The sequence below is a fragment of the Notamacropus eugenii genome, chromosome 4, assembly GCF_028372415.1.
Source record: "Notamacropus eugenii isolate mMacEug1 chromosome 4, mMacEug1.pri_v2, whole genome shotgun sequence".
In the NCBI taxonomy this organism is placed as follows: Eukaryota; Metazoa; Chordata; class Mammalia; order Diprotodontia; family Macropodidae; genus Notamacropus; species Notamacropus eugenii.
Genome location: NC_092875.1, coordinates 80,014,856 through 80,040,582, shown reverse-complemented (window position 1 = coordinate 80,040,582; position 25,727 = coordinate 80,014,856). Strand labels below are relative to the sequence as shown.

Genomic DNA, 25,727 nt, shown 5'->3' with positions numbered 1-25,727 from the left:
TATTTCTGGTGGGCGGGAGGAGCTAGAATGTCTGGTTTTGCTGTCTGCCTGAGGAACCCTGGTTGGGGAATGGGGTGGGGGCGTGAGAAAATGAGGAAGGAAGTGTATTTAGGGAGGGGCTAGCTACCAGAGTGGGGGGTGAGGCAGTCTGACTAAGAGGCGGGAGCAGAACCTGGGAGCTGAGATTGAAGCAGCACAGGAAAGTCCGTGCGCCTGCCAAGAGCAAAGCCAGGCCAGGTGAAGGGGACTGGGAACTGAAACGGTGGGTTGGGGTGGGGGTATGGAGTTGCCTCATGTAATTTCCACTCAAGATGAGTGATTCTACTGCTAGAACCCAAGCCACTTCCTCCTTAGACAATGGCAAGTTCTACTGCCAGCTAGAATCCATGGGGCAAAGGGGATCTGGGTGGGGGAGGGAGAGGAGGGCAAGTTAGGCGGTGGAAATCATCCCCATTTGTGCCAAAATAACTGGTAGAAAGCAGATTCTCTTGTCTGCCCTGTGAGCTGAAGGGGCTGAATTAAATCATTAATTTACGGTTGGAAGGGATCTTGGAGATCAGCCTGTCTAGCACTCCGATTTTTACAGAGCAGCAAATTGAGGACCACAGTCTCACTTATGTCTGAGTCAATTCAAACTCAAGGGATTTCTGATTCCTATGTCCAACCTTCACTAGGTCATGCAGACTAAGACCCTTAAGGTCTTGTGGGAAGAGGTGGGAACCAGTTTGCTGACTATCCTCTAGAGGTGGGGTAGATGGAAGCTGCCCATTCAGGCCTCCCTCCCCTTCCCCCAGGCACCATGACCCAAGCACCCAACAACACCTGCTTGCTCAGGATGTCGGCAAGAGTTGACAAAACCCTGAACCAGTACCAGGAGGAGTATTTGTGGCCTGTGCTAATGGTCGAGTTCCTCGTGGCCGTGGGGGGCAACAGCCTGGTCCTCTACCGCTTCAGCACCCAGGAGCAGCGCCCGTGGCATCCAGCCATCATCTTCTCAGCCCAGCTGGCTGTCAGTGACCTGTTCTATGCCTTCTCCCTGCCCCCCCTGGTTTTCTATTTCTATCCACCCAAACACTGGAGCTTCGGGGAAGCTGCCTGTCTGTTCGAGCGTTTCCTGTTCAACTGTAACCTCTACAGCAGCATTTTCTTCATCACTTGCATAAGTCTCAACCGCTACCTAGGCATTGTGCACCCCTTCTTTGCCCACAGCCATGTGCGACCCAAACATGCCTGGGCCATCAGTCTAACTGGCTGGGGCCTTGTGGCTGCCCTGGCAGCACCGACCTTCAAGTTCTCCCGCCTTGTCTTGCCCCAAAATGGCACAGAGGCACATTGCCACGTGAATCAGCCAGAGGGCTGTACTAAATGCCTGGGAACAGCTAGAAATGACCATCTGCAAGACTACTGGATCTATAGCCTGGTGTTGGCAGTGCTGGGCTGCGGCCTGCCCTTCCTACTCACTCTTCTAGCCTATAGTGCCATTGGTCGGACCATCCTGACCAATCCTAATATAACAAGATCAGAGAAGCTCAAGGTGGGAGTGCTGGTAGGGGGTGGGGTAGTTCTCTATGCCATGTCTTACATCCCATACCACATCATGCACGTCCTTAACATCCAGGCCCGCCGGCACTGGTGGAAACGCTGCAGCACTTTCTCAGATGAGGTCCAGGCTGTGGCTGCCCTGGATCTTGGTCTATACCTGGGCTACCAGGCAAGCAGGGGGCTTGTGCCTCTGGCCATGTGCTTCCACCCATTGCTCTATACAGCCGTGGCCTCAAGCCTCCGATGCTCAAGACTCTGTGGAGGACCCAAGGATGGGCAAATACCTATGAGACAGGTAAGCCCCTCTGAATCTTGACTACTAATAGGATGCAAACCAGCATGCTGAATGGGCTGTAAGGGGTTGTCTGAGACCAGGATGGAGCCCATGATTATTTAGTTAAGCAAGAGCAGGGGGCAACAGGGCTGGGGGCAACAGGGCTGGGAGGCAAGGACCTACGATCCTACCTCTTCTCCCTCAAACCACCATGCCAGACCAAAGAATTAATGTACCAAAGTTAGAAACCTCAAGTGACCTTTGACTCCTGCTCCCTTGTTTCTTGCTAAATGGTCTCCTTTCCAATTCATCCTAAGCCGCTTGCCAACAAGGTGCTATCTGCTTTCACCTCCCTGGCCAAGAACTTCAGTGGCTACTGCTTCTAAAATTAGATACAAACCCTTTAGTAAGGCCTCGAAACTTTCCTGCCCTTAATTCCCCCCACTCTCCAAGCATTTTAGTACCATCCAACCTGGATTGCCAAGGGTTCCTTGCACTTCAGTTATCTTCCCCGCCCCCCCATTTGCTGGGTCTGGAATATGCTCACTTGTTTGTGAATTCAAAGCCTTAGTGTCCCCTTCGTGGCTCAGCTCAAGTGCCAGGTTCATACAGTAATTAATCCCCAAAGATCCCTCCTTGTCCCAAGCTGAAGAGTCTCAAATTTTCTTTGAACACTTCTCTCTGCTTTGCCTGGATCTCGCAACACGCTTTCCTGCACACGGTCTATCCCACCTTCTGATCTGGCAGTCCCTGGAGGGTGAAAGCTGTTACTTCTTACCTTTGAATCCTGACCCACTAATAGTGTTCTAAAAAGAATTGTCTGTGGTCAAAGACAAGGGGAAAGCCTATATTTTTGCAAAAATATTTATAACAGTACTTTCTGTAGTCACAAAGAACTAGAAGGAAAATGGATGCCCAATAACTAGAGAATGGATGAACAAATTGCAGGATGTGGACATAATGGAATCTCCAACAAAGGACAAATATGAAAATTCAGAAAACTATGGGAAGATTGTTTCAGCTGGCAGGGATGTGAGAGGGTTCAGCCTCCTTCCCCACAGGCTAACCTGGGACCTCAAGAGATGAAGTGACCTGCCTTAACAAGGCATTAAACATCTGAGTCACATATGACTGACGCGAAGGAAGCAAAACTGGATTTACAAATTTATTTCGATGTTAAGGAAAAACTTCGACTGACTGATATCAAAGTGTCCGTCTATCCATCCCAGGGCATGTGACGGTGAACCACGCTTCCCTCCCTCTTCTTGGCCAAGGTGGGCAGTAGGTGTGGAACAAATCCATTTGCAGACATGGGCCAGCTTGTCTTTTTAGCACTTTTCTGTAATAAGGGAGGATTCTAATATGGGGAGAGTGAAGCAAAACCACCATTTCATGAAGAAATGACAGTGATGTAAATAACATTTTTAAAGGAGAAAAAAGAAATAAAATAGGCACTGGCTAAAAAAAGGATTTTGAATGACTCAGAGCAAGAAAGTCACAAGTGCGCTAAAGCAGGATGGGGAGGAGCTGTGTCTAGGGAGCCTGCACTGAAAGCCCCAAGCAGGGAGGGAAGGCGCCACCTGGTGACAGTTCTCAGCCCAAGACAGGGCCAAAGAAGAGGCTGAGTCAGCAGTGGATAGCCACAGGCACCACATGGCTTCTTGGGGGTTAGAGATGTGTTCCTGAAATGTAAAAGAATAAAAAAGAGAGACGTGGGGGCAGATGTGAATATTTATTGCCCTGGGCCAGTAGGAGGCTTCCATTCCAGCCCCTTCCCTCAGAGTCAGGTCCTTTTCTAATCCAGGCAACTGTGTAGTAAGCGGACGGAGCGACCTCAGTTGGTTGAAGGTCTGCAGAAATGGCAAAGAGGCAGTTAGGATTTCTTAATGGGGGAACACAACCCAAAAGTCATTCACGAGAATATCCAGGATGGAGGGCCCAGTTCCAAGTTGGGTCTGGGCCCAGGGATCCTGGCCACAGCTAGATGATGGGGAAAGGGAGAAGCTTACTTGGCCCATTCCACATTGAGGATGAGATGGTCATAGCCAAATCCCGACACACCAGCAATGGCACGAGCTGCATCCTCCCGCCGGTGGAAGCTAATGAAGGCAAAGCCCTGGGGAGGCATTAAAGATGTATCAGTCTTCCCTCTATCCAGAACACTATCTCCATGTTACAGGTTAGTTACCCCTTATCATCCCCTTCACCCAGAAAATACCTCTCACACACCCAGTCACTGGTCCTACCTTGGACTGGCCAGTGGTCTTGTCCTTGGCCAGGTAGATTCTGGAGATGGAACCAAATGGCCGAAACAGCTCCTGCAAGTCAGTCTCTCGAGTGTCTTCTGACAGGTTAGTAACTCGGATGGTGGCATTGTCATCCGCTGGAAGAGAGAAGCAAACATGAGTATGGTTTGGAAAGGCCCAACCCAACTCAGGCAATAACGCTGGATAATTACAAGGTACCTGCCAGTCCCACAGCATCACACCCCACCCCCAGCCTTGCCCAGTCCCACAGTATCACACCCTACCCCCAGCCTTGCCCAGTCCCACAGCATCACACCCCACCCCCAGCCTTGCCCAGTCCCACAGCATCACCCCACCCCCAGTCTCGAGAGAAGCAACAGAGCAGACCCAAGACAGGAAACCATAACTGTCTAAAGCTGATGTAACTGACCACAGATTTATCATACATAACCTTGGTTTGGTTGTTGATACACCCTGACAATCCTTTTACTTTTATTCCTTATCCACTGCCTGCCAGAGAGCATTGTTTCAAACCTTTTCCTTTCTCTTCTAACCCTCAAATATCCAGTGTTTTGCTGACTGACAAGCAGAGGACACAGAGTATACTGGGCACATCCAATGGTGACCTCAGGCTAAGCCTTCTTCCCATTTCTCTCCTGACATCCCCCAAGACCTTGCTGGAGCAGGAATCTCTCTTTCTCTTGCATCTTTGATCCCTCCCTTGCCACTTGCTCCTTTCCATCTTTCTATAAATGTGCCCAGGGCTCCCTGACTCCACTTCCCCTGCTCTTCTCCCCTCAATTTTTTCTTAAGCAGAATTACATTCATATCAATCTAATGGCTGAAAAATTTTCTTCAATGACTCCATAGTAAGTTCAAACTTCTCCATCATTGAAAGCACTCTAGAAACAGGTGATGGCCCACCCTGATGACCCTTTCTCAAGTTACTCCAACTGAGATGGTCTACACTGAGGCTGACCAGGCACTGCCCTCTCCAAGCACCCAACTTTGTTCTTTTTGTTGGCAGCACTCTCCGCCAATCACATGGATAGTTCTGCTCATCTCTGAGACCCAATTCAAATTCCAGTTCTTTTAGGAAGCTTTTCCAGTCAGATGAGCTGCTCTCTCAGATCTCACACAGCACCTTTACTTTGCTGACTCACTAATTCAACTGTAAAATAACATTGTTCTGGCATCTTATTCCCCTACTAAGCTGGAAGCCTCATGAGAGCAGGGCCTGGGTCCTGTCCTAGGGCACTTTCTTTCCCTGAGGCTCTAAGCAAACGGCTGCACAAACTAAGTTCTTAATAACCATTTGTTACCTTCCCATTCAACCTTAGCCCACCCCAACCTTGCCCCCAGGGCCCCTTCCGTACCTCTCCTGTTGGGCTGCATAGACTCCCCTCTGCGACTTGCTCCATCCCGAAGACTTGGGGGTACATATTTCCCTGTCTTGCTCTGGGCTGCCTGCACAGGTTCCAGCTCTGTGGGGATAAACATAGGCTGAGAATGGCCCAGGGCCTGCCCTAAATCCCCCTCCCAGCTACTTCCAGAGCCATGATAAGCTGCTTCCACCAGGATCCCACCAAGAAGACTCCCATTTTGTCGAATCTTACCTTTTCCCTAGCCATAGACCCTCCAGGGCCAAACTTCCACGGCCCCAAAACAGAGACATTCACAAGGTCACACAAGCTATCACAATGGAAAGTCCTACAGAGACACACCCACATGCCCCCAACCCAGGTGCCACCTCCGAACCTCCAGGCATCTTCTCCTTCTCCCCAGTGGACAGCCCCAGCTGTTCAGCCAATTCCTTCTGCATAGGTCCCAGTGTGTCTTTGTAGGGACACCGTGTTGTCCAGTGGTCACCCTTGCAAATTCGACATGACACAATCTTCTGCCCCTTCAGCTTGTTCATTGGGTCCTCCTCCTCTTGGCAATTCAGGTCCTGGGGAGAAAAGAGGTTGAGATTGGAAATGCTTTGGCCTTCGGGGGAGCCTCCTACCCACCCCACCCTCAGGACCTCCTCCCTAAATCCTGTACTCATGAATTACCTCTTTGCTGGTAATAAATGTCATAGAAACATCATCGCTGACTGTAGTGGTGGCCACATTTGGACCAGGGGGATCAAACTGTGAGTTGCCAAATTTCTTCCAGTTCTGTGGATGGGAAAGGGTTAGAATAGGACCAGACAGATTGGAGTAACAGATCACAAAGCAGGTTGGGAATTCTCCCCAGGGGAGTTTAAGAAGTAGAAAGCTGTCAAGAAGAATGTGCTTCTAGAATGTAACAAAACAAAAACTATATCCCTAAACTGTCACTGATTTCCAGTCATGAGAAACTTTTGGCCTCCTGAGGCAGCCCACATGGAGAAGTTCAAATGGAACCAAGATCTTCCTTTCTGCCACTTCCATACACTGCTCCTGTCCCTCTCCTCCCCTCCCTGCAGAAAACCAAGTCTAATCCTTCCTCAACAAAACAGTCCTTTCAAATGGAAGGAAGTGAGGTGAGGAAAGCATGTTGTTAATCTTAAAATATTAAAGGAATAAATAAGGAGATATATTATCAATTGGCTTGTTTGTTGAGTGAAAAGTAATTAACAAAAATCTATGGAACTGAAATGGATTTAGTACTTACTTTTGGGGCAACAAGTTTACAAAATTATCCCTACCGTGGGCTATTCTTGTCTTCTAAGTCTGACTGCTTTTAAGTTCTTCCATCCCCAACTATTTTAGCCTTGGATCCAGCCTACTCATAGCTCTCATCTTTCCAAGGTGGAAAAATATTCATATTCTGCATCCATTCTCATGCCTATTCCTTTTATATATTCCCTTACTTTCGTTACTGTTCCCTAAATTTTTTTCCAATTCCAAGAAAAATTCCTTGTTTATACATGACCCAGAACTACCAATAAAGTTGCAGGCCTCCTCACTATTCCTAGCTTAAGAGGACATGTAAAATCATTAGGTCCAACTACTCACATTTATGTAGATTTTTAAGGTTGTAAAGAATTTTCTCACAGTTCTGTGAGTTAGATGGAGCTGTATTATGACCATTTTAAAGATGAAGAAACTAAAGTTCAAAAAAGTTAAATGCCCAAGAATACACAGCTGCTCTAAGTGTCAGAATCAGGATTAGACCTCTCCTGACTCCCAGTCTAGAACTCCTTCCACTTGATCAGGCTGTTCTATTCCATGATAAGGTAATGCAAAAGAACATCAAGAAGGGCCTTGAAGAAAAAGATAAGAAAAGATACACTGTCCAACCCCAAAATGGCTCTCACCTTTCTTCTTGCAACAGCCTTTGATGCCTTTCGAGTTTCAATCCTGAAGGTACGGACAATCTGGAAAATGCACAAGAAAGGAGAGGAGTGGGGAAAAATCCTTTTAGTGAGCAGTAAATCTCACACATGAACTGGGAGGATCCACCACCCTACTAGGTACCTAGTACTCCTGCATTCTACCTCTTCCTTTGAAACAATACTTTCGTCACTAATAGAATATATGTCATTAACTCCCCAATGACTTCAAACAGCAATCCTGTAACTTCTTAAACGCTTCAAAACGCTCCTTTAGCAAGGTAGATATGATGCCATTGCCCTATATGTGTGGTCTCCCATATTAAGAGAACCTTGAGGACAAGAATTGTATCCCTGTTGTACTTGCATTCTCGGGGCTGAGAACATTCAACAAATGGCTTTTTTTCATTCATGGGGTCCCCAAACCTGACCCAAAGGCCAGACAAGAAAAGATACAGAAACCAGCGTAGCCCACCTTGAACTTCTTGCCATCTTCTTCCACTTTATATTCAGTGATGGTTTTAATATTCCCGTTGATGACTTCCTTGGGGGCAGGGAGAGGAGCTGGGGAGGAAACAGCCCAGGAAAGGAACAGATGGAGAGAGACCCAAACATGACAAAAGCCTGCGCTCCCCGCAGGGAGCCAGACAGACAGGCAGACAGACACCCTCTCTGCCTCTCTCGGCTGCCGTACTCACCACCCGGTAGCAGCTCTGGCTCACTGTTGGGCTCTCCTGTGCTCAATGGAATCCCCTTGAGGAGCTCACTGGTGACACACTTGTCTGCAGGGAAGGGGCAGAGATCAGGCTAGACCCTGGGAGGCAGGCCGGAGGGAAGGAGGAGGAGGGGAAATGCCAGAGTGAGGGGGGGTGGGGAAGGGACGGCCAGGCGGCCTCTGGTCAGCAGGGCCGGACTCACCATCGTCTCCTTCTTCTTCCACCTGGTCGGCCCAGCTGGGCTTCGAGCTGCGGGAGGAAAGCGCCTTTCAGGGAAGCCGCGCCCCGGCGCCCCGGGATCCCTTCGCCCCGCTCCGAGCTGCCGTCCAGGCCTCGGCTCGGCCCAGGCGCCGGGGACACCATCAGCTCCCCGCTCCCGCTCCGGCCCCGGGCCTGAGAGAGCCCCCTCCGCCCTCCCGCCCCCAGCCTCGTCATCCGCAACCCCCAGGTCCCCCGAACCGGCCCCAGCTTCCTCACTCAAAGTCTCCAGTCGGCATCGTCTGGGATCTTCCACGCAGCCGGAGCCCGGGCCAAAGACCGGAAGCGGAAATGGATTCTAACATCTACTTCCGCCGCCTCTGCTGGAGCGCCGCCGGGCGCTTCCGTCGTCACGGCGCCCCCTGGTGGAGGAGGCTTCTCTCCTTCCGGCCCTGCTCTCCCTGCTCTGCCCTGCGTGTCCCCCTTCCTTTCCCTCACCCCGCCCCCATCCTACGATTCTTTCCCCTACAAAAGCGGAGGGATGGAGTGCTCCGAAGCCTCGGGCTTTGTGGGAAAGCTAAAGGCACCAGAGGACTTTGCTCTACACGGCAGCGGGGAGCAGGCCCCCCCCCACATTTCCCCAGATGGAGCAAACAGGCATAGTTGGGGGTGGGGGGGGAGGCTTCTGCAATGGTAAATAAGGGGATAGGGAGGGGTCAGACAGCGGGACGGAGTGCGGTGTGTTCGCTTCCTATTGAGAGATACAAGGAATTCAGCTGGCATAGAAGCTGTGCACTTGAAGGAAGAAGAGAGGCATTTATGAAGTGCCTACTGTATGCCAGGCACCGGGATGATCGATCACAGATCTCATTTGAGCCTCACACCAACCTTGGGAGGAGGACGCTACTATCCCAATTTTACAGTTGGGGAAACCGAGGCAAGCACAGGTCGAGGGACTTGTCCCGGGTCACACAACTAGCAAGTGTGTGGGGCTGGATTTGAACCGTAGCCTTCCTGGCTCCAGGCCCAGAACTCTGTTCACTGGACCACCTAGCTGGCTCTCTAAACCTGGAGAAGCCAATGGATAGAGTGAAGACGGGATTAGGTAAGGAGCCAAAAAACAAAACCAAACAAACCAAAACAAAAAAACCTGAGGTTCTGAGGTTTGGATCCTGGATCCGCCACTTGTATTCAGAAATCAAGTGACTTGATACAGTGCTGAACTCCAGTGTTTTAGCAGGAATTGAGATGTCTACAGTGACATAACTGCCATCCTGGCCCCTTTAGAACTAGAAACAGCTTGCCTTCCTTTGACCAAGAAATCTTCGTGTTGTCTTTTCATAACAGAGGATGCCTCTGACAAGGAGACCTCATTCTCCAAATGAAAACATTTTAAGCTGTGGCAAGCTGCTGAATCAGAAGTCCTAATGTGCCAGAGAAAAACTGGAGCAATTTCAGAAATAGTTTTGAGGTACGTAAGAGTCAGGAAAGATACTTGATTATTTAAAAATATTTATTATAATGTATATAAAAGCTGCAAAAACATTTCAGTCACTCGACATTACATTTAATAGACAATTCAAATAGTTTTAAAATCTAGACTCTATAAAATCACCTTACAATTTCATAGTTTAACAGTTTGATCATTAAAAACAGCTCAATGTCAGCAAAGGAGGTAGATGCTTCATGAGTACAACGGAATAAAAAGTTTGGCTCGTTAAGAAGAGTAGTCCATGATAGCTCTGTCCCTCATACCTCTTCTGTGATTTTAACTGAAGAGAAACAAATGAAAGACAAATTTAAGTTTGAATAGGAAGGGACAACGTAGTATTATAACTGCCAAAGTTGAGATTTTAAATGTTTTGGGTTAAATAACAATCCTATGAAGTATCTGCAAATGTCACACACACACTTCTCTCTCTAGAAGACAAAATAGAGCCTAGAGTTCTCCTCCACATAACAGTTGCTGTCTTAGACCTTGAAGGGTAAGTGTTTGGAATTTAGTAAAGGAAGCACACCCAGAAGAGGGCTCTCCCAAGTGATTTCCCTTCCATGACCTATAGTCTGCCTAGACTCAATGAACAATGAGAGGAGGAAAAAGGGATAGCTGAGCTACCCCATGCCACCCCTAAAATATAATAGCACACAATCCATTTTCCACACATTAGAAAGTCCTCTAGCCATACCTACCTGTGGCTTTCTCTTTCAGTTTGGCCAACACACAGAGCTTGATCTCCAGGCCAATGGCTTTGGCCAGGGGTGGAGGCACTGCATTCCCCACCTGCATGGGAAAGGGGGACAGAATTTGGTGTTGTGCAATAGGATCCTGTGCCTAGAAAGATCCCTGTGAACATCTTGGCTTTCAGCACTCTATCGGGCGACAGCAGCACCGACCAGGACTCAGAGGATTTGAATCAGGGTGCTATTTTACTCCAATGTAGAATTCTCATTCCATTCCCCAGTCTCTTTAAGTGGGTCTTATATGCTTAGAGGCCTCAAGGCCACCTCCTGCCTCCTGGTGGGAGAGCCAAATGCAGTTTGTATCTGATATTCACTTGGCAAGAAGATACTTCATTTTGTTAAAGTGTCAATTGTACTAAGTAAAACCTGATAGTTCCTAATGAACCATAGTCATTAGGACTATAGTCCTAATAATAGTCTCAGAAATGTGTTCCCCGTCGAATTAAAATAACTATAGGAAGTTAACACTCACCTGTTTGTGTTTTTCTAAGGTACTGCCAACGAATCTGTAGGAATCTAGGAATCCTTGGGACCGGGCACACTCCCGCACACTCACTAGTCGGTGCTGTTCTGGGTGAATCACTCGACCCTGTGGACACAAGAATCCATGCTATCAGTCCCCAAGTTTTGCTTTCTTTAAAAAGCATGAACTTACACTAGAGAAAAATAAAACTGACATATCTCCTTCCTGTAACACAATGGCCAAAAGCAGGATCACCACTTTACTGCAACAAATTTGTGGAGACAATGTCCTGGGATGGGGATCTCCATTGGGAGATGGATCATTGTAATTCGCACAAAGACAAAAGGATGGGGTTTTGGCCAGTGGCAGTGTGGGAGCTCCCTTCTGTAAAGGGGATCAAAACTAGTCTGACTTTCCTCTCTTAAGTCCAGGGGGAATTACCCAAGACCCAGGGTTATAGCTAATAAGCTTCAGAGGTGGGGAAATCTGACCCTGGGGCTTCAAAATAGCATTCTGTTTCTTTTTTTTTTTTTAATTTTTTTTATTTTTTAATGTTTAACAATCACTGCCATACAATTGAGATTTTATCCCCCCCACACCTACCCCCCACTACCCCCCTCCCTCCCCACGACTGCATACAATTCTGTATAGGTTCTACATATACTTTCCTATTGAGTATATTTTCACTATAGTCATGCTATGTAGTCAGACTAAAATAAATGAAAGAAATCATAACAAATCAAAACATGATACACAGACACATACACATACACAAACATGATCTGCTACATTTTGCGAATGACTTCCATATTTCTTTCTCTGAGTGTGGAAGGCATTTTGCCTTGAGAACCACCTTTGGGATTTTTTTTTTTTATAAGAAGTTTTTGCATTATTACAAAATTCCAAGTCTACCAGAAAAAACTCTCGCACACTGTGGTCGTTGCTGTGCACAAAGTTCTCCTGGTTCTGCTCCTTTCACTCAGCATCAGGTCATATAAGTCCTTCCAGGCCTCTCTGAAGTCTTCTTGTTCATCATTTCTTATGGCACAATAGTACTCCATTACATTCATATACCATAATTTATTCAGCCATTCCCCAATTGATGGACATCCCCTTGACTTCCAGTTTTTGGCAACTACATAGAGTGCTGCTATAAATATTTTTGTACATGTGGGACCCTTTCCCATTTTTATGATATCTTGGGGATATAGTCCTAGTAGCGATATTGCTGGGTCAAAGGGTATGCACATTTTTGTAGCCCTTTGGGCATAGTTCCAAATAGCTCTCCAGAATGGTTGGATGTGCTCGCAGCTCCACCAACAATGAATTAGTGTTCATTCTGTTTCTATATATGAAACAAACCTGATACCAGCTTAGACCATCCTCTAAAGCAATAGGGTTATGTGCCAGTGATGGGTGAGCCTCAGTTTATAGCTCAGTGGTTGGTAGTGGCTATCAACATTTTTTAAAGTTTCTACAAAGGTGAGGAGGCAGAGCCAAGATGGCGGGGTAGAAAGATACATATACTCTAGCATTTCCCCCACAGCCCACAAAATACATGTAAAAAAATGACTCTCAAATTCTAAAGCAACAGAAGCCACAGAACAACAGAGTGAAAGAGGTTTCCAGCTACCGGTAACCTGAAAGGCCAACAGGAAAGGTCTATCTCATGGGACACTGAGCAGAGCCCAGCCCAGCCCTGGCTGTGCAGCATTGGGAGGAACAGGACCTGAACAGACCTCCCGGGCCAGAATACCCAGCAGGGAGGGTCCCAGATCCCTCAACCCACAAGCAACAAAGAAAGCTCCAACGGTCAGGTGGGAGGGCTTTCCCAGCTGGGTGAGAGGGGAGTGGGGTTCCCTCAGCACTGGCCCTAGGCAGCAGGGGCAGCAGGTGGCAGGAGGCTATGCTGAAGCAGCCTAGGTCTATTGTCCAGGTAGTTCAGCTTAAAGCCTCTGATGGAATTGAGCAGCTGATCTGAACCTCAGCCCTCAGTGGTGGCCCCACTCCCACTCAAAGCCCCTGGGGGAGTTGAGCAGCTGATTTGAATCTCAATCTTGAGCACAATACTGGGGAGAGGAGGAGCACTAGGACCCTCCTTTTGACAAAGGATTTAGAAGTCAAGTAACTGACTGGGAAAATGTCCAAAAAAAGGGGGAAAAAAATAAGACCATAGAAGGTTACTTTCTTGGTGAACAGGGGTCTTCTTCCATCCTTTTGGATGAGGAAGGCATACTGTCAGAGGAAGTCAAGGCCTCTGCCTCCAGTACCTCCAAAATGAATATGAAATGGGCTCAGGCTATAGAAGAATTTGAAAAGCATGTCAGCAGCCTGCCAAAGGAGAACCAGAAAAAGTGCTGAGGAAAATAACACCTTTAAAAAGAGGGTAACTCAATTGGCAAAAGAGGTCCAAAAAGCCAATGAGGAGAAGGAGGCTTTAAAAGGCAGAATTAGCCAAATGGAAAAGGTTCAAAAGCTCACTGAACAAAATAATTCTTTAAAAGAGAGAATCGAGTTCAGGGAAGCTAATGACTATGAGATAAACCAAAGAGTTAGAAAACAAAACCAAAAGTTTGAAAAAAATAGAAGATAATGTGAAACATCTCATTGGAAAAGCAACTGACCTGGAAAATAGATCCAGGAGAGATAATCTAAAAATTATGGGACTACCTGAAAGCCATGATCAAAAGAGCCTAGACATTATCTTCCATGAAATTATCAAGGAAAACTGCCCTGATATTCTAGAACCAGAGAGCAAAATAAATATTGAAAGAATCCACTGATCACCTCCTGAAAGAGACCCCAAAAGAGAAACTCCTAGGAATATTGTAGTCAAATTCCAGAGTTCCCAGGTCAAGGAGAAAATATTGCAAGCAGCTAGAAAGAAAAAAATTCAAGTATTGTGGAAATACAAATCAAGATAACACAGGATCTTACAGCTTCTACATTAAGGAATCAAAAGGTTTGGAATAGGATATTCCAGAAGTCAAAGGAACTGAGATTAAAACCAAGAATCACCTACTCAGCAAAACTGAATATAATACTTCAAGGGAATAAATGGTCATTCAATGATAGAGGACTTTCAAGCATTCATGATGAAAAGATCAGAAATGAATAGAAAACTTGACTTTCAGACACAAGAATCAAGAGAAGCATGAGAAGGTAAACAGGAAAGAGCAATCATAAGACTTTCTAAAGCTGAACTGTTTACATTCCTACATGCAAAGATAATATTAGTAACTCTTGAGACTTCTCAGTATTTGGGTAGGTGAAGGGGGAAAACACCCCACACACACACCTCCCACCCCCTATCTTACACTAGTGGAAAGTAGGGGAGGGAGGGGACAAGTGGGGTGAGAGGGAAGATAGAAGGGAGAGCAAATGGGAGAAGGGAGTAACTAGAAGTAAACACTTTTGGGAAGGGACAAGATCAAAGAGAGAAAAAAAGGCGGGGGAGGGTAGGATAGAGGGCAATATATTTAGTTTTACACAACATGATTATTATGGAAGTCTTTTGCAAAACAACACATATATAGCCTGTATTGAATTGGGTAGGGAGGGAGAGAAGTTGGAATTCAAAGTATTAGAAATGAATGTTGAGATTATTGCATATAACTGCGAAATAAGAAACAGGTAATGGGGTACAGAAATTTATCTTGCCCTACAAGAAAAGAGAGAAGATGGGGATAAGGGAAGGGTGGGGTATGATAGAAGGGAGGGTACATTGAGGGAAGGGGTAATCGGAATGCAGTGTTTTTGGGTGGGGGGATGGGAGAGATGGGGAGAAAATTTGGAACTCAAAATTTTGTGGAAATGAATGTCAAAATCTAGAAACAAATAAATACAATAAAAAAAGTTTCTACAAAGGTGGGAAAATGGATAAATTTCACTTCCTCCCACTGACACGCCCTTACCTGCTTGCCCATGGGTTCAGGATCAGTAACTGTAGTGCTGAAGAAGCCATCCCATTCCAATCTTCCATAGAGCCCAGCCCAATGGTTATGCCTGTTTCCAGTGTGAGGCAGGCACCATGGAATCAAGGTGTTGAACTGTCTATCTGCTGGATTACATGGTTTACCTGAATAGAGGAAAAACCAAGCTAAAATTCAGTGGTAAGTGGATATTTGGTATCCAAATGAATAAAATGAGAATAAAGATCTGGCCTCCTTGCTACTATCTTTATATGATCTCCACACCTTTGCATAGAGTATCCCCTTCCATTCTTGGAAGACACACCTTCCTTCCTTCACTACTCATCTTAAGTGTTACTTCCCACTGAAGGCCTATCTTGATGCCTCAGCTGCTAGAGTCCTCCTTCCAGGAAAGTTACCATACTGTTTGTAATAATTTTGTATTAACTCTAACATTTGTTCTTTTCCCCTAGTAGAATATATGTTCATTGAGGGCAGGAATAGTTTCCATTTTGATTTAGTATCCCCACTAAGGGGCATATGGAGTGGAATTCAAAATAAGAGGCTAAAAATAATGCTAGTTAGTTTTACTGAATAGGATGTGAAAGCTATTAAGCTAGGGAGACACTCAACTGCTGGAATACATTTCGTTCCCTTTCCTCAATGATCTCAGAGCACAAAACAAAAAGAAGATAACTTAGAATCAATGAAGACTCACACAGACTCACACAGACTCACACAGACTCACACAGACCCTCTACCTTTCGCACAGGCGCAGACTCCTCTGAGGGCTCCAGTACTGCTGCGTCCATTCTTCTTATCATCATGGTTATAGCGCAGTTTCTTGGTCACGGTACCATCTGAGATGTGTACCTGGATATTAGGAAGGTCTCGCCAATCTGACCCCGGAGTCAGGGGAATCAGTTTTATTCGAGCACTCACCAAAGCATTCATTTCCTGCAACCAAAGTCAAGGTTAGCCCTTTGATTGTTCCCTCCCAAACCCTTCTCAGCCAGGCCCCAGCTAGATCTATTCTTACTTTATTGGGACACTTTGCTTCCTGGCATCATTCTAGTCCAGGGTTTTGTTTTGTTTTTTTCCACATTTGTGTCATGGATTGCTTTGGCAGTCAGTCTGGTAAAGCTGACTCTTCAAAATGTTTTTAAATGCATAGAATAAAATACATAGGATTAAAGAAAGTTCTATTGAAATAAAGATGCAATTTTTCCCCCATCCAAGTTCGTGGATCTCCATGGACCCCCAGGTTAAGAATTCCTGTTCAGGGGAGGTGGGATTATTTTTGTAGGTTATGGCTTAGATTACAGGACAATTGAGGTCCTTTTCAAGTTTGACTAGGTGACCTCATAAGTCAGTCAATATCTCTGAGGTCTATTAAGGATGTGGCTGAAGACTAACCACTAACCTGGATTGTGAGACCACATGAAAGACTCTCGTGGCAGCAAGCACTTTACCTTACAGACGTGCTCCCTGAGGATTTGATCATGGGAGCCCCTCATCTGTCTCTGGAACCAAGATTTGGGCTCCTCCTTGTAAGCAATCTCTTCTTCTGAGGCACCGTTCTTGATACTTGGAAGGTCTGACATTGTGTCATGGACAGTAATTGTTCGAAATGGAGCAGAACTCAGCCTAAAACAAAAGGCAACCATTTAAGTTCCTGGAGGGTAGGGACTGTCTTTTGTCTCTTTTTGTATCCCTAATGCTTAACACAGAGTAGGCATTTAATAAATGTTTGTTGATTTGATATATGTGCCAAGCAGTAATAACAATCACATTTAGATAACCTTTACTATATGCAAGGCACTGTGCTAAGCACTTTTCAAATATCTCATGTAATCTTCACAATAATCCTGGGAGGTGGGCACTATTACTCCCATTTCACAGATGAGGAAACTGAAGCAAATAGACTTACCTAGGACCACACAGATTCTAAGTGTCTGAATTCTGATTTGAAATCAGGTCTTCCTGACTCCAGATCTAGCCACTCTATCTGCTGTACCATTTAGCTAAACATTACACATGAAGGATGCTGCTTTTGTAGGCATTCCATCAGACTAGACTGTTTTCTTTCCCTTGCCAATACTTCAAAGAATTTAAGACAAATGCTCCCAAATCAGACTGGTTAAAGCTAAGTCTAGGACAAGGGAAGTCTACTTCTGTGGTGTTCATGGCAGCTTTTAGTCACTTTCTACCCTTCTATCATGTCTACTTTTCCTACCCCATCCCAAACCCCTTTCTTCTTTTTGTTGTCTATAACCTCCAGCCAGCTCCCTCCTCTCCACCCCCACCTCCCCCACACACATACATACCTGTTGACCCTGAACAGACTCTAACTTGTAGAATTTGTCTTGCTTTGGGAAATCGGTTCTTAGGGGGAAGAGCTATTAGTTCTGAATGCCTTTACCTCCTTATATTGCTAACAAATCTCTTGTTATCCACCACGACGCTGAGCTGGCAAGCTCGGGGTGCAAATACATGCAGGGGCTCTGGAAACATGGGGAGTTTCTCGCCTGGGGCTGCAGCCAAGATGATGGCCCTTCTTCGAGTTTGGGCAATACCATACTGGCCAGCCTGGGCACAGAAGACAAGAAAACACACCATTTCTACCAAGTTAGCCAAATAAGAGATATTAAGATGTAAAGATTACCAGTAATAATAGGATACAGGAAATTAATACCAGCCTGGGACTCTCCAGGGGAATCTGGGTTCAAAACTTATTCTTGACTCAGTTCCTGATGAGTTGTAGGTCTATATAGACATAGCAAGTTTCTATTCAGGAAATTTCCCATTCTTATTCATTCACAAGCCTAGACTCCATCCCATCATAAAAATGTCACCTGTATTTCTGAGTTCCAGAAATATCTGTTCAGTAGGAAAACTAAAGATATATGTCTAGGAATACATTGGGTGTTTTCTTCCCAGAACCAAAAATTGGTTCTTAACAAAAGGATCTTTCTTACACTAAGTTAGGACACAGATATGCCCATTGATACCTTAAAAGGAGAGAAAACTGATGATTAACAAAATACACAAAATTGTATTCATTTATTTGGATTGGCCCCCTCAGTGTCTCCTTGGGAATGGGTTTCAGAAAGTGGGACTGTCTCCAAGATAATCTGATGGGAAGAGACATCTATTAAAATGATGATGTTGCCCAGGTGGCCACTCTGAGTTCAGTTTCCTTCTGAGAATATTTGGTATGTCTTTTGCATCTGTCTATGGGTCCTTTAAGTCTTGTGCCTTCTGTACTTTCTGGGGGCTGACAAAGTTTGTCTTCATTGTGCATTCACTCCCCCGAAAGCTTATATAGGAGGAACTAGGAACCCTGTCACCCACATCACTGGGAATCAAGACATGAGCCATAGAGGAAAAAAATTTGGTTTGGTTCAGTCCCAACCTGAGGTCAGACTTTGGCTATTGTGAGCATGGGACTACATTAAATTTGTGACCTTAAAAAAAAAAAAAAAAAAAAGAGCTGTATAGTTTAAAATAAGATTGTTAATGTATTTTGGGGTTTTTTGATTACCATAAGTTTCCCCATTATCCCTATCCCTTTCGAAGAGTCATCCAATGTTGTAAATAGTATTTTTTTAAAGACAAACAAAAAACAAAAAAAGATAAAAATTCAGCTGTTTAGTCTTAAAGGTTACTGTTGAATTTACTCTGCCAAGATTAGTAGTCATAGCAAATCTCAAGTAATACCAAGCTAAAATTTGTGATCATAGTAGATCATTCTAGGTCATCTACTTATGACTAAAAATAGTAATCATAATAGATAGTATTTATATAGTGTTTTAAGGTTTGCAAAGCAATTTACATATACACTCATTTGATGTCAGTTGATTTCCTTTAACTATAAAACTTTCAACAATATCTAACACTGGGAAAAAAAATCAAACTCCTCACTATTTTCAGTTTCAGGGAACTTAATTATTATTCTTTTCTTCCACCCTACAACCTCCTCCTCAATGTTTCCCTAAGACAGCACAAGACAGTCCGACTCTGGTGCCATTAATATACTCACGGTCCATATAACAACTATGAAGAAAAAACAATCTGAAGGTCAGAAACAAAGCCAGACTGCTGAATGGATAAGGGACCTTTCATCTAAGACATTAGAGGAAATATTTTAAGTTCTAAAAAAGTGACCTTCAATTCATTTGTAGAAGCTGTTTACCAAGAGAGGCAACTCATTGAGATGAAGACATTTACTTTAATGTCAATTTTATTTTGTCTTAAAGAGACAAGCCTGGTTCTAAACCAATGCCAAAACCTTAGTTCATTCTAATGCATTGGTTGGAAGCATAAGAAACAAATATAGTAGAAGAAGAGGAAGCAATACTCAGAAAAGGACAGATGTAGAGCTAGGAAGACCCACAGTGGTTACCTAAACCAAACCCCTTATTTTCCAAATGAGTAAATGGAGTCTCTAAGAGAATAAGTGACTGTTCAAAGTCGCATAGATATCAAATAGCAGAGCTGGTGCTTGAGCCTAGCTCCCAAATCTAAATTAGCCTATTTTCTGAAATATGATGATTTTCTTTCTTCAACACTGGAAGAACAAAAGACAGATATCAGAGTCATATTCCTTGGTTATCTCCCCCAGGTATCTTAGCACGAGCCTACCTGTAATACACCAAATGTGCACTGATACCCCATTCGAACCAGGCATCGGAGGGTCAGCTTAAGGATCATGGAACGCTTGAATGACACAAAGTTTCTTACATTCTCTAGAAGGAAAAACTTGGGTCTGTAGTAATCACAGTAGCTGTGGGAGAAGGAAAATGAGTTCAGTAAGATTCTTTGTAGAAAGAATAACCGTCATTCAGACAAGACTTGGATGGGAAGGGATGGGGCTAAGTAGCTAAGGTCCCTGAGAGTTGCTGGTTTTATTTTCCATCAGCTTTGAAAGATGTAGCTCTTGTGGGCTTGGAGGATGGCATTTTCTTGTTGCGGAGTCGATTTTAAATCAAGAGACGCAGGAGGGAGAGAGTCAGAATCTGTGATAGGGACAGATGATCACAACCACAGAGAGCAGACTTTCTGGGAGCCCTGCCTCTAAGCTTTGCATTCTCTGGAGCTTCTTCCATTTACCTAACTCACTCATCTTATTTAAAAAAGCAGCTGGAAGTTACTGAATTATGTCTATTTGAAGCCATTGGAACAAGGTTGAATTTGCCTACTTCTCCCTTCTGCTTATTGCCACATGCAGTGCACAGCATTGTTTTTTTATTAATTATTTCTCCGCCCTTCTATGTTGTTTTCCAAGTTGTTTGTATTTAATGATGGTTTTTCCTTAAAGATAATAATTGGGAGGAAGTCAGTGAATAATCGACCACAAAATCTGACTGGATAGAGAAAATGCCTTTCTAGTTCAGTGATTCAAAGTCTACTTGGGACATCAGAGATTTTTAGTTTTATTAATAATTTATATTTTAAGCTTTTGAATTTGGAAAAGGAGCCCTGTGGAATTGTGATCCTTACCCTAGACGGGAGTTTCTTAACCTTTTCTGTCTTGGACCCTTTTGGCCTATTGAAACCTATGATTCCTTCTCAGCTTAGTGTTTTAAAGATATATATTAAGATCCATAGGAAACCAATGGCATTGAAAACAGTTATTAAAGTATTTTTCAAAATAAGTTCACAGATCCCGAGTTAAGAATTCTTGATCTAGACAAACTTTAATGAACTAATTTATTATAATTTAGATAAATCCTTTTAAACAAGCAAAGGGACTTGAAACATTCTCAACTCCCCATTTCCCCAAATTGGTACGGAAATAGAATAGAGCGGGAGAACCTCAAGAAAAGGTGTTTTCTATGGAGTTGACCCCAATGGGTCAGAATAGGCATGGTCAGGGAAAAAAAAAATCAGTTCTTCCTTCTCTGAAAGGAGTTACATGGGGAAGAGGGGGAAGAGAGAAGTCCTATTTAGCTTCATAGCCTTTCACACTGCCATTCAACAAACATTGAGCCAAGGCAAGTCCCTCTGTAGCAAATTTCCATGCAGAAAGTGGAAAAGCAGAATCCTTGTGCTGCAGCAGTAGGAAGTAGGGACTTCTGCTTTGCAGTGAGGCCATCCTTACTAGTAACATGAAGATATCCCATGCTTTCCACCCCCAGTAAGCAAAAAATACAAGCTAAGACGAAGGAATAGTTATTCCCCCTGTGCCATTCACCTGAGGAAGGAGACAACTAGGGAGTTCTTGAATTTGGAATACGTGCGTGAGTTGAAGCGGTTCATGCCACTAAACCCTTGACAGGGTGGGCCACCACACAGCATTTCTACATCTCCTTTCTGAGGCAGCTTCTGGCCCAGGGAGTTGGTCTTCTCCCCAGACATAACCAGCTTCAGTAGAGCATTACAATCTTCTGTGAACACAGTGCTCTCAGGATTATTCATACGGAACGCCTGGGCAGCAGGCTCCCACATTTCAATGGCCCACAGTGTTTCTGATATTCCTGGAGGGGGAAGAAATACTTTAGCTGTTGTTTAAGGAAGATGTGCTATGCATGTCCCATTTTTAAAGCAAGACAAGTCTCTTTCGAGTTCAAGAGCCCTGTAGGAAAATGAAAGGCTCAGAAATGGAACATTCAGGGCAAAAAACGTATTTTCTGTACCTGCTTGGTGAAAACCTTCAGACAATCCTCCACAGCCAGAGAACACATCCAGGGTGCGAAGCTTGGGCAGCTTGATGTCTACAGTTTCCCGCTCACTTGGCTCCACTGCTACAGATTTTCCCTTGCCTTTGCCTATAGGTAAGTGGATGCCCAATACTTATTATTTCACAAGTATCAACCTCAAAGTAACAAACACAGGGATTCCGCTTTCATTAGAAATTCCCAAGGCCTTGCTATTTCAGAGGAAATTTCAGACAAAAAATATGGAATAAAAGAAAAGGAGGGATTTGCTGAAATATAGTAATTATTTCTGAAAACTCCTCAGGAAATAAGAGTTTTTTTTCCCCCAGCTGGCCTAAAGTTTCATTTGAACTATAAAAACAAAATGGGCAAGTCCTGGAAACCACAGAAAGACAACAAACCTTTGCCTTTTCCTTTGTCTTTATCGCCACGGGCATAACTTGGAACTTCTTCAAAACTTCTACTTTTTGCATTATAGGCCTAGGAGGATATAGGCTAAGATTAGTTATCTGGAAAGAAAAATTATGTCAAGAAATAAAAGCTAGACCATTTCATAGAAGTCTGAAGACAGTGTTTTGGAAAGAACCTTAGATGCCATGTAAGACAGTAAGGAAAAAAAAAAAAGAAAACAAACAAGGAAAATCCTTTGGCTGTGGAGTCAGCGTACAAATGCTACCTCTGATGCTTATTGCTTTGAGATCTTGATCAAATTATTTGAGTTCTCCAAGACTCCATTTTCCTTATGTATAAGATTAGGCTAGATGAACCCAGGACTTCTCTGGTCCAAAATCTAGTCTCCCTTCTTTAGAGGGGTCTTGTTGTCCAATCTATCCAACACTCCCTTCTACAACATAGTGGAGAAGTCTCAAGACAAGCTAGTGACAAGGGAAAACTATCCTCCAACATTGCCTAGATCAGGCCTGCACAACACATGACCCGTCGGCCTGCCAAAGGATTTCAGGCAACCTGCGAAAAAATGTAGAAGATGTAAAAGAAAGAAAAGATGTAACAAGTGCTTTGTCCGTACCCCTCCCTTAACCCACCTTCCCCTAGTCACTATTATGCCTGGCATGTAACTTGGCAGGTGGGTTGCCATTGCAAACATGCTCTCCTGTTTATCATGCAGCAATATCCTGCAGCAATTAGCCATCGTCAGTCTGTCTCTAGTCTGAGTGGAGCAAGAGTTGTGTGTTTTCACTGTTTTTGGTCATTACTGAATGTAAACGGTAAGAAAACTTGAAGAACATATTAAACTTGTACCACTTGGAAAAATCATTTTTTAACATTAAGGTGATTTCATGATAAATAAAAATCTTAGTAATTATTTGATATTAATTGAAATTTCCCTTTTAAAATACAGTTTATTTGCAAAATAGTTTAATCATTAATTATATCCTTACTTAGAAAGACAGCCACTAAAAACCTATCTGCCTATTTTAATTTTAGTCCTTACCTGCTGCCAAGTTGTGCAGGTCTGGCCTAGACAATCTACCTTCGGAGAGTGGTTCATAGCTAACTAACATTGTATAGTACTTTAAGGTTTGCAAAGCCTTTTGCCAATATTTTAATTTTATCCTCAAAATAACCCCGGGAGGTAGGTGCTATTATCCCCATTTTACATGTAAGAAAACTGAGGCAGGTCACGCAGCTCATGAGTATTGGATCAGATTTGAACACAGGTGAGGTTGACTCCTCCTCCAGTGCTCTATTCACTGTACCTTGTAGCTGTTATAGATTTGGGCTAGATAGAAGCCTTCTACCTCTTTTCAACTTTCCCCTGTTGGTCTGCAATCCACCCCCTGAGATCAAAATAGAGTCAATTTAATTCTTAAGTATTAGCCTATCAAACACTATCTTTTTGCCTCCTGACCCTCTTCTATCCAGACTAGCACCATCTTGTCACTGTCCTTAAGAGAAGACACCCAGAAATGAAAGGGGTGGATGGTGTCTGACCACAATCAGTTATAACTACCCTATTGCCTCTCTTGGCCTCTCAATGTAGCTGAAGCTCAAGCTAGCTTCTTGGATCTTATGTTTCATCCTTGAAATCTCAAGATTATAATCTACTGTAAACCACAGGCTTTTCCACAAGCATTTGTCTTACCTATGACTCCCCTATATCTTATATAGTTAGACTGAAAAATAAAAAAAAAAAGTTTAGTGTCACACTTGAACTTATTCCTTGTTAAATTAAATCTGATTCAACTGACTATTATTAACCCTGGAGAGGACACAAATTTGAGTGAAATGGTAGGTGTAGTCGCTTGGTTGGCTACACCTGCCATCTACGCCTTTATCCAAGTCAGTTAAGAAAAAAAGCAGATTAGAACCAGGACCAAGGATATGCCAGTAACCCTAGAATATTCCTGGAATAGAGAGGTCTTTGAAGGAGTAGATATATGAAGCATCTCCCACCGTGAAAGGTAGTACTCTTACTTATATAAATACCTCAATGGTGTCATAGAGTTTAGTCTGTGCAATGAAAAAAGGAAGGAAATAATCATTTGAGTACCTACTATGTGCCAGGCACTTTACAAAGATTATCTCATTTGATCCTCGAAATAACCTGAGGTTAGGTAATATTATTATCCTCATTTTACAGTTGAGGAAACTGAGGCAAACAGAATTTTAAGTGATTTGTCCAAGGTCACACAGTTAAGTGTCTGTGGCCAAATTTGAACTCAGGTCTTTCCAGGGCCAATGTTCTCTCCCCTGGATCACCTAGTCGCCTGAACGTTTCCATGGAGAAGCACATCTTAAATCCTACTTCTACCACTCAATTAGACCTTCTATCACCTTCTTGTTACTCAGTTTGAACCCAGAGAGATCAGTTTACAGGAAGAATTACCTCTTGGAAATAAAAGTGTTCTGGGTCAGCAAGAGAATATTTCTCCAGAGGTTCTGTCATGCTTTCCCAATACTTTACAACACAGCGGCCTTGTACATCTTCAAAATCCACAACAACTTCTTCATCACTCCAGTATAATAAGTTGATATCCTCCCAAAACTTATTTATCGCACATTTGTGGGTATTCTCTGGTCTGTAAAAGATGAAGTCTTTATTGTAAGACATTGCTAGAGAAAGTAGACAACTGTAAGGTTATTTTGTGTATCAGGGTAGGGGGACAGTGCCATAAAATACAACCTGCCCCCAACCTCTACTGGCCTAACCTATGGACTCAACCCCTTACCCACCATTTGTCTCTCAGAAGGGATTCATTTCAGGATGCCTCACTGAAGAGGTATGCTACCAAGAAGGACTACCCTTCTCAGCCATGAGCATGAATCCTTTTATATTAGCTACCTGGTGGGTCTGACAGTAATGGCAAGAGGTAGGATTGTGTGCACACACATGTGAAGTCAGAACAGGGAATGAAGGCAAGAAAGTGAGGCCTGGTGGGATGTCACAATAGGTCTCCTTGAGTGGTTAATTGTGGAAAGCATGAGGATACTAGAACCAGACTGGGCTGTGTTGTTGTTTTTAACAAGATGGAGAAAACCAACAGAAAAGTGTTGTCATCTTCAAGGATTGACCCTGAAGACATATACCATAAAGAATCTGTTGTCCTTAACATTCACTGGGTAATTCCAGAGATCAAATGATAAAGCATGCTACTCACTTTCTGACAGAGGTGTTGGACTCAAGGTGCAAAATAAGAAACATTTTCAGATTTGTTTTGCTCAGCGGTACATATGTATTAAAGATTACCTTTCTTCCTGTCCTTTCCCCATTAGAGGGTGGTAAGAGGGAAAGGGGAAGGCAAAGAGCCCCCCCCCAAAAAAAGTGGGAAGTGGTCATGGAAGCATTTTTTTTTTTTTAACGCATAGAAGAAAACAAGCAGGACTGTTTTGTCACCTGTTGAAATTCAGATTTTAAAGATAAAAATCGAACTGTTCCCATTAAACGTGATACCACCATCGCCATGAAGCAGATGCAGATTTTACCACTTAAAACAGACAACCAGCCTGGAGTGCTTATTTAGGTTTATGAAGGTGAAAGCAATGACAAAGGATAACCACATGCTTTGCAAGTCTGAGCTCACAGGAATTCCCCCAGCACCCAGGGGTGTTTCTCACATGGAAGTAACACTTGACATTGATGCAAATGGCACCCTCAGTGTTTCTGCTGTAGATAAGAGCACCATCACTAATGTCAAGGGTCATTTGAGGAAAGAAAAC

General features: G+C 44.0%; 3 protein-coding genes and 1 long non-coding RNA gene across 6 annotated transcripts in view; 2 read left to right on the top strand and 2 right to left on the bottom strand.

The window, feature by feature from the left end:
- The first annotated feature begins 178 nt into the window (after positions 1-178).
- On the top strand, positions 179-2,902 carry P2RY11 (purinergic receptor P2Y11). Of its 3 annotated transcripts, XM_072602449.1 has the most exons (3): positions 179-237; positions 795-1,837; positions 2,765-2,902. In XM_072602449.1, exons 2-3 carry the CDS (start codon positions 800-802, stop codon positions 2,900-2,902), a joined length of 1,176 nt encoding a protein of 391 aa, XP_072458550.1. In that variant the 5' UTR covers positions 179-237; positions 795-799. The 3 variants fall into 3 exon arrangements, with proteins under 3 accessions (XP_072458550.1, XP_072458549.1, XP_072458551.1); XM_072602448.1 differs by lacking the exon at positions 179-237 and having other exon boundaries at positions 671-1,837; XM_072602450.1 differs by lacking the exon at positions 179-237 and having other exon boundaries at positions 671-1,837; positions 2,703-2,849.
- Positions 2,903-2,968: 66 nt separating this feature from the next.
- Positions 2,969-8,708, bottom strand: EIF3G (eukaryotic translation initiation factor 3 subunit G). Its single transcript, XM_072602451.1, has 11 exons — positions 8,554-8,708; positions 8,279-8,325; positions 8,059-8,142; positions 7,836-7,924; positions 7,346-7,405; positions 6,117-6,221; positions 5,821-6,010; positions 5,439-5,546; positions 4,063-4,199; positions 3,826-3,932; positions 2,969-3,666 (listed from the first exon to the last, which is right to left on the bottom strand). Exons 1-11 carry the CDS (start codon positions 8,637-8,639, stop codon positions 3,651-3,653), a joined length of 1,029 nt encoding a protein of 342 aa, XP_072458552.1. The 5' UTR covers positions 8,640-8,708; the 3' UTR covers positions 2,969-3,650.
- Positions 8,709-9,658: 950 nt separating this feature from the next.
- On the top strand, positions 9,659-11,209 carry LOC140500139 (uncharacterized). The gene is made up of 2 exons (XR_011965624.1): positions 9,659-9,745; positions 11,007-11,209. It is a non-coding gene; the product is annotated as an uncharacterized lncRNA (long non-coding RNA).
- LOC140500131 (DNA (cytosine-5)-methyltransferase 1-like) overlaps positions 9,774-25,727 on the bottom strand; it is a 40,689-nt gene continuing 24,735 nt past the window's right edge. The window contains exons 20-31 of the mRNA XM_072602440.1: positions 24,397-24,589; positions 21,950-22,028; positions 21,528-21,659; positions 21,086-21,368; positions 19,534-19,675; positions 17,312-17,478; positions 16,362-16,536; positions 15,651-15,846; positions 14,893-15,056; positions 10,988-11,104; positions 10,465-10,555; positions 9,774-10,046 (exon numbers count right to left, since the gene is read on the bottom strand). Coding sequence (XP_072458541.1) covers positions 10,024-10,046; positions 10,465-10,555; positions 10,988-11,104; positions 14,893-15,056; positions 15,651-15,846; positions 16,362-16,536; positions 17,312-17,478; positions 19,534-19,675; positions 21,086-21,368; positions 21,528-21,659; positions 21,950-22,028; positions 24,397-24,589 — 1,762 coding nt within the window. The 3' untranslated portion in view covers positions 9,774-10,023. The remainder of the gene's footprint in view (positions 10,047-10,464; positions 10,556-10,987; positions 11,105-14,892; positions 15,057-15,650; positions 15,847-16,361; positions 16,537-17,311; positions 17,479-19,533; positions 19,676-21,085; positions 21,369-21,527; positions 21,660-21,949; positions 22,029-24,396; positions 24,590-25,727) is intronic.

Excerpts from the sequence above, each read along its gene's own strand:
- P2RY11 (XM_072602448.1), top strand. The coding sequence starts at position 755 with ATGGAAGCTGCCCATTCAGGCCTCCCTCCCCTTCCCCCAGGCACCATG. Across the intron at positions 1,838-2,764 it reads GGCAAATACCTATGAGACAG|GATGTGGACATAATGGAATC; the intron begins GTAAGCCCCTCT and ends AACAAATTGCAG.
- EIF3G (XM_072602451.1), bottom strand. The coding sequence starts at position 8,639 with ATGTTAGAATCCATTTCCGCTTCCGGTCTTTGGCCCGGGCTCCGGCTG. Across the intron at positions 7,406-7,835 it reads AAGATGGCAAGAAGTTCAAG|ATTGTCCGTACCTTCAGGAT; the intron begins GTGGGCTACGCT and ends TGCATTTTCCAG. Across the intron at positions 3,933-4,062 it reads AGACCACTGGCCAGTCCAAG|GGCTTTGCCTTCATTAGCTT; the intron begins GTAGGACCAGTG and ends ATGCCTCCCCAG.